Source organism: Scomber scombrus, chromosome 4, assembly GCF_963691925.1.
Source record: "Scomber scombrus chromosome 4, fScoSco1.1, whole genome shotgun sequence".
Lineage (NCBI taxonomy): Eukaryota > Metazoa > Chordata > Actinopteri > Scombriformes > Scombridae > Scomber > Scomber scombrus.
Window position 1 is genome coordinate 33833894 of NC_084973.1, and position 7500 is coordinate 33841393.

General features: G+C 45.3%; 2 protein-coding genes and 4 non-coding genes across 6 annotated transcripts in view; 4 read left to right on the forward strand and 2 right to left on the reverse strand.

The window, feature by feature from the left end:
- Nucleotides 1–7500, reverse strand: part of LOC133979436 (uncharacterized) — a 1726912-nt gene that overhangs the window by 1455439 nt on the left and 263973 nt on the right. The gene's annotated exons all lie outside the window — the stretch shown is intronic.
- Nucleotides 1–7500, forward strand: part of surf4l (surfeit 4, like) — a 10180-nt gene that overhangs the window by 1167 nt on the left and 1513 nt on the right. The window contains exons 2-6 of the mRNA XM_062416922.1: nucleotides 1042–1238; nucleotides 3123–3309; nucleotides 3456–3532; nucleotides 3693–3736; nucleotides 3929–4118. Of these exons, the coding sequence (XP_062272906.1) occupies nucleotides 1188–1238; nucleotides 3123–3309; nucleotides 3456–3532; nucleotides 3693–3736; nucleotides 3929–4118 (549 nt within the window). The 5' untranslated portion in view covers nucleotides 1042–1187. The remainder of the gene's footprint in view (nucleotides 1–1041; nucleotides 1239–3122; nucleotides 3310–3455; nucleotides 3533–3692; nucleotides 3737–3928; nucleotides 4119–7500) is intronic.
- Nucleotides 4469–4550, forward strand: trnas-gcu (transfer RNA serine (anticodon GCU)). Its single transcript has one exon. It is a non-coding gene; the product is annotated as a tRNA-Ser (tRNA).
- Nucleotides 5539–5611, reverse strand: trnaa-cgc (transfer RNA alanine (anticodon CGC)). The gene has a single exon. It is a non-coding gene; the product is annotated as a tRNA-Ala (tRNA).
- Nucleotides 5930–6002, forward strand: trnaa-agc (transfer RNA alanine (anticodon AGC)). The gene has a single exon. It is a non-coding gene; the product is annotated as a tRNA-Ala (tRNA).
- trnas-gcu (transfer RNA serine (anticodon GCU)) lies at nucleotides 6459–6540 on the forward strand. The gene has a single exon. It is a non-coding gene; the product is annotated as a tRNA-Ser (tRNA).

The window sequence follows — 7500 nt, forward strand, 5'->3', positions numbered from 1 at the left end:
CACTATAATACTGCAGTACTTTTACTGTAATACTGCATACTACATCACTCATAATACTGCAGTACTTATACTGTAATACTGCATACTACATCACTCATAATACTGCAGTACTTTTATTGTAATACTGCATACTACATCACTATAATACTGCAGTACTTTTACTGTAATACTGCATACTACATCACTATAATACTGCAGTACTTTTACTGTAATACTGCATACTACATCACTATAATACTGCAGTACTTTTACTGTAATACTGCATACTACATCACTATAATACTGCAGTACTTTTACTGTAATACTGCATACTACATCACTATAATACTGCAGTACTTTTACTGTAATACTGCATACTACATCACTATAATACTGCAGTACTTTACTGTAATACTGCATACTACATCACTATAATACTGCAGTACTTTTACTGTAATACTGCATACTACATCACTCATAATACTGCAGTACTTTTACTGTAATACTGCATACTACATCACTATAATACTGCAGTACTTTTACTGTAATACTGCATACTACATCACTATAATACTGCAGTACTTTTACTGTAATACTGCATACTACATCACTATAATACTGCAGTACTTTACTGTAATACTGCATACTACATCACTATAATACTGCAGTACTTTTACTGTAATACTGCATACTACATCACTCATAATACTGCAGTACTTTTACTGTAATACTGCATACTACATCACTCATAATACTGCAGTACTTTTACTGTAATACAACTTTTTTGATGTATATATATATGAATAATTAATAAAGGGTTAAATGTGCTGACTTATCATAATATAATATAATATAATATAATATAATATAATATAATATAATATAATATAATATAATATAATATAATATATAATATAATATAATATAATATAATATAATATGATATAATATAATATAATATAATATAATATAATATAATATAATATAATATAATGAACTTCAGAAGGTTTGGTAATTACAGCTGATCTCACACTCTCAGTCCACGTGGCATGTGTTTCCCAGTCGCGTCCACAGGGGGCGCGCTCCCGCTGGTGCGCAGAGGATTGTGGGTCGGAGGAGGCAGCTGAGAGCATCGTCGGTACCGGGACCGGGACTCTTCACACCGGACTATCACTGAGCTGAGAGCCGCTTCTTCTCCAGAGAGAGAGATGGCGGACATGAGACACCTGATGAACCAGGCGGAGGACGTAGCGGACCAGGTGAGCTCCTCTCCCCGGGAAACACGCACCCTGAGCCGGCCACAGACAGGCGGACGCCCCGGCAGACACCCAGCTGGTCTCCGGATGTTTTTCAGCTGCGTTTACATTTAAAATCTGTTGTTTTTAAGCAGTTTTATTCACTTTAAACACTTCTCATTAATCAGTGCTCTTATCAGACATTTCATCAAACTGAACTTTGATCCATTGAAGGAAACTTTCTGAACTTTTTACGCGCAGCTGCAGCTTCATCCTGCAGGGTGCGTTTGATTAGTGCGACAGGGAAGCCCGCCGTGTTGTGCAAGGAAAGAAAAGGTTTAATGCAATACTTCCGTGAGTGTTTTTTTTAGTCGGTTCAGAGTGAAACCAGACAGCAGGGCGGCTCCTCCACGCACAGCCACGCACAGCCACGCACAGCCCGGCTCCTCCGGTGCGTGTCTGCCTGCAGAGAGCCGCACAGAGTCTGCTGTGTTTTAACTTCACAAAGAAAGAGGAAACACAGATTTAACCCTTTGTAGTTCACACCAAGAAAGTTCTTTTTATAAATCCTTTCTTCTCTTTTCCTCTTTGACGTCATAACAACATAAAACATGGATTTCAAAAATGTCTCCAGCAGGATCTCTGATGTCAGCAGTGATTTGTGTTATTCTTGGTTTATACACTAAAGTACAACCTGTATCCATAGCAACCATAGAACAACCTGATGGTCTGTCTGTGCATTACATTCTCATATAAGAGCTAAACATTGACCTCAAAGTTAAATGAGTTACAACAGATTTGAGGAAGAGAAACTCGCAGCTTCACGTCTGAGTTCTGCAGGTTGTAGTTTCCTCTCAGCTCAGTAACACGTATGCTGACGGGAGGAGGTGGGGGGGGGGGGGTTAGGGTTGGGGGGGGTTAATGATGTTCAGGAGTCTCCAGTTATTAGTTTCCTGCTGTGAGTCTCTGCTGGATAAAAGTAAAAATACAGATTTCTGAACAGAGTCTGGAAGTTATGTTCATTATTATTATTTAAGTGGAGTTTTCCTGGTTTTCTTGCACACAGGAAGTAGTTTGTTCAGGATGTTTTTCTGCCACATACACAGTCTGATGATGATGATGATGATGATGATGATGATGATGATGATGATAATCAGCCTTCAGTCATCATTACAGCTCCTATTTAAATATCTTAAAGTAAATAAACTAAAGATAATAAAGATTTTAATGTCAGAGTGGAGACAGAGCTCACTGAGGAACATCTTTGTATTTGTAGTTTTACAAATAACTGGTTGTCGAGGTCGAGGTTGCATCAGGACCCTTCGGGGCCCTCGGGGGCCCAGTAGGGCCCCTGAGCACCGAAGTTTGTGTCCCCCAAACTATTTTAGTTTTATTCTGATTGGACGACGATGCTGAGGTTCCTGACAGCGACTGTAATTACCAACATAAGAGGATCCACATGTTTATTACTCTCATCATTGATGAGCTCAGGGGCCCCTTCCTGCTCAGGGGCCTCTTCCTGCTCAGGGGCCCCTTCCTGCCCAGGCAGGCCGTATGGTGGATCCGGCCATGGTCTTTATAAGCAGTGACGTGTTTGGATCTCTGAACCTGAACCCTGCAGTTACAGCTCGTTGCCACCGGCGGCGCCAGAGACAACGAAACAGTTTCACCTCACTGCAACTGTTAAATATTCATATAAACAGTTTTACAGCATCGCAGAGCGTTACGATCACATCTGGAAACTCCAGAAGAGTCACATGAGTCACACCAGGCGAGCAGCGGGAACATCGATGAGATTTACAATAAAATAGAAAACAGATCTGAAGTCAGTAACTCTGATTAAAGCTTCATGTATGAATCATTGAATGCAGATTAATGTAACGATGACCCCCCCCACCCCCCCTGTAGTTCCTGCGGGTCACTAAGCACTACCTCCCCCACGTGGCCCGGCTGTGTCTGGTCAGCACCTTCCTGGAGGACGGGGTCAGGATGTGGTTCCAGTGGAGCGAGCAGAGCGAATACATCGAGTCGAGCTGGAGCTGCGGACGATTCATCGCCTTCATGTTCGTCCTGCTCAACCTGCTGGGGCAGCTGGGTAATAATACTATAATACTACATAATACTACAGTAATACTACTACAGTACTACACACAGTACTACATAGTACTATACTAATACTACACAGTACTATAGTAATACTTTGACTACATCACTAATAATACTTGTGTACTTCTACTGCAGGCGGCTGTGTTTTGATTCTCAGCAGAAACTTTGTTCAGAACGCCTGTTTCACTCTGTTTGGTGTCATCGGCCTTCAGGTACACACACACACACACACACATATACACACATATACACACACATACACACATATACACACACAAATACACACACACACACACACACAGACACACACACACATATATACACACACACATATACTCCATGGTTATGACATCACTTCCTGTCTCTCTGCAGACGGTGGCGTACAGCATCCTCTGGGACCCCAAGTTCCTGATGAGGTGAGTCTGTGACCTTTGACCTGCTGCAGTCTGCATGTTGTTTACTTTACTGACTAAAACACAGCTGCTCCCAATGCAGGTATATCTGCTCCACGGACAGATGAATAAAACGAATAAGAAGATAAAATAACATGATGAGGAACACTCCCTCTTCCTCCCCCCCCCCCCCCCCCCCCCCCCCCCCCCCTGCAGGAACCTGTCTCTGGGAGGAGGGCTGCTCCTCCTGCTGGCAGAGTGTCGTGCGGAGGTGCGCAGGGTCTTCGCAGGCGTCCCATCTCTCGGTCATCAGAGTTCTCCTAAACATCTGCTGCAGCTGGGAGGAAGAGTTCTCCTCGTCCTCATGTTCATGACCCTGCTGCACTTTGACCTCAGTCTGCTGAGTGTGAGTCACACACACACACACACACACACACACACACACACACACACACACACACACACATACACCCTCAAGGCCTGTTTACTAAATGTCATTCACTCTTTCTGCCTTATTAAACATGACATAATCTATTTATATATAAAATATATATATATTAAGATATCACCTTTCTATGTGAGAGCAGATCTGGACACAAAGAACCAAACACAGCAGTTCATTCACAACACAGACACAATACTGATCCATCTTTAAATGGAAATGAACGTCAGTAGTCCAACCATGTGATCATGTTTCTGGCCTTCAGTCCTTCCAAAGAGTCTCACGTATTCATACCTCCAGTCACGTTACTAACAGATGAGGTGGCCGAGTGGTTAAGGCGATGGACTGCTAATCCATTGTGCTCTGCATGCGTGGGTTCGAATCCCATCCTCGTCGCAGCAACTCCTCTTTAAGCCTGATTTATACTTCTGCGTCACGTCGACGGCGTAGCTACATGTAGCCCTCTGCGTCGACGCAGACCCCTACGCCGTAGCCTGACGTGCACATCCAAAAAATCCTAACTACGCGTCACGGCAACGCGGACCACAAGGGCTGTGATTGGTCCACTCAAAACGTCACTTCCTCCGGCAGTTGCCTTTTCCGGTCTTTCTTCCGGCAACATACCACCTCCACAAACGTCTTCTCTGTCGCCTGGGCAACAACATTAGTAATAAAACCAATTCTTCCTCAAGATCAAGGAGCTCCAACTCCAAACACGCACGCTCTACCTCGGTCGCCATTGTCTACTGTGACCGAAGATAAACAAGGATACGGATATGACTCCTCTGAAACCACACACACACACACACAATCACACCCCCTAGCGGCATGGCGGTGAATTGCAGACCAACGCGTTCCCTCGACGCAGGGACTATAAATGGTCAACAACGGCGTCAGGGCACCGGCGTGGCTACGCCGTCGTTCCGACGCAGAAGTATAAAATCAAGCTTTAGTCAGCTGTGTTGTCATGTCACTGATCTAACCGGCTCCCTCATCAAGGCCTCGATTTACAGCCATTAATTCAGTTCATCTAGTCAAGGAGGCCAAATCGATCCACGCACCGCTGACCAAAAGTAAGCCGTGTCCAAAGACCTTCCTCACATACCTACTAGGGAACAGACGGTCCTAATTGGAGGAAGCTATCACAGCTTGTTGCACCGTTGACATTTTTTTACCCTCCCAACTAAAAGAGTTTACCAACCAGCCCTGTGGGTGTCACCACGTGACCAAGTTTCTGGCCCCAGCCAACAACCGCTGCAGCCAGGCCTCTCTGTGCTGGACAGTCGGGTCTCCTGGAACCTCAGTCCTCGTTCAGCTGCAAAATTAGTTTTTCACATTAACTGCACTTTCCCTGAGTAAGTAGAGGAAATAGGTAAAAGCCTTCTGGAGAATGCGGGCATCGATCCCGCTACCTCTCACATGCGAAGCGAGCGCTCTACCACTTGAGCTAATTCCCCTGCAGGAAGCTGCAGTCGTTTTGCTCCTCGCTGCACTTTGCTTCCTTCCGCCCATCTGGAGGATTCATGTTCCTGGAAGTGGAAAAACGTCTTTGTCTTTGGTTCATCCACATAGAAAGTGTACAAATTAGACCCTCCACATCTTCCGGGTGTGTGTAAAAACCTGTTAATCCATTGTGCTCTGAACGCGTGAGTTGGAGTCCTGTTCAATTCAGTCCTCCGCGTTCACATGACTACAAGCCAACGAGAAAAGCCACATTTCCAGACTGCCGGAGAGAGCGATCGAAAGTCAAAGAGAGTCTTGAAGGAGTTAAGACAGGGGAATTAGCTCAAATGGTAGAGCGCTCGCTTAGCATGCGAGAGGTAGCGGGATCGATGCCCGCATTCTCCACAAGGCTTTCTTTCTGTGAGGACGCAATGTTGCCTTCAACTTTATTGTGCGCTGCAACAAAGAACCCCATCTGTACAACTAATTCCGAATTCATATGAAGAGGGCTCTCCTACATGTACTGTAAGCACTTTGCTAGCCTTATTTCTCATCCCACTCCACCTTTTTTTTTCTTTTTTTCTTTTAACTTTTGCATCAAGTTGAACTTTCCTCACCTTCCCTTTGGGTAGCGTTGGCAGTTTATCAGAGTTCTGTTGACAATGAAAGGCGTCCTGCTGTGTCTCCAGTGTTCGCGTCTGTATGTGTGAACCGGCTGTTAGACTGCCAGCTATGATTCAATCCTTCCAAACAGGTGTCTCACCTATTCACACCTCCAGTCACGTCACCTGACCTCACTGTGTTTCACAGCGTGTCCAAACAAAGACACGAGAAGATGGACTATCAAACTGCCTGTTAACAGACGAGGTGGCCGAGTGGTTAAGGCGATGGACTGCTAATCCATTGTGCTCTGCACGCGTGGGTTCGAATCCCATCCTCGTCGCAGCAACTCCACTTTAGTCAGCTGTGTTGTCATGTCAAGGGACTAACCGGCTCCCTCATCAAGGCCTGGATTTATAGCCATTAGTTCAGTTCATCTAGTCAAGGAGGCCAAATCGATCCACGCACCACTGACCAAAAGTAAGCTGTGTCCAAAGACCTTCCTCACATACCTACTAGGGAACAGACGGTCCTAATTGGAGGAAGCTATCACAGCTTGTTGCACCGTTGACGTTTTTTTACCCTCCCAACTAAAAGAGTTTACCAACCAGCCCTGTGGGTGTCACCACGTGACCAAGTTTCTGGCCCCAGCCAACAACCGCTGCAGCCAGGCCTCTCTGTGTTGGACAGTCGGGTCTCCTGGAACCTCAGTTCTCGTCCCGCTCTCTGTGCGTCCGTTACTAACGCCTTTGATCTATCGATGCTTCATCCTGACCTTTCTTATTGCGGACCTCTTTCACTTGTTGGGCTGCAAAATTAGTTTTTCACATTAACTGCACTTTCCCTGAGTAAGTAGAGGAAATAGGTAAAGGCCTTCTGGAGAATGCAGGCATCGATCCCGCTACCTCTCACATGCGAAGCGAGCGCTCTACCACTTGAGCTAATTCCCCTGCAGGAAGCTGCAGTCGTTTTGCTCCTCGCTGCACTTTGCTTCCTTCCGCCCCTCTGGAGGATTCATGTTCCTGGAAGTGGAAAAACGTCTTTGTCTTTGGTTCATCCACATAGAGAGTGTACAAATTAGACCCTCCACACCTTCCGGGTGTGTGTAAAAACCTGTTAATCCATTGTGCTCTGAACGCGTGAGTTGGAGTCCTGTTCAATTCAGTCCTCCGCGTTCACATGACTACAAGCCAACAAGAAAAGCCACATTTCCAGACTGCCGGAGAGAGCGATCGAAAGTCAAAGACAGTCTTGAAGGAGTTAAGACAGGGGAATTAGCTCAAATGGTAGAGCGCTCGCTTAG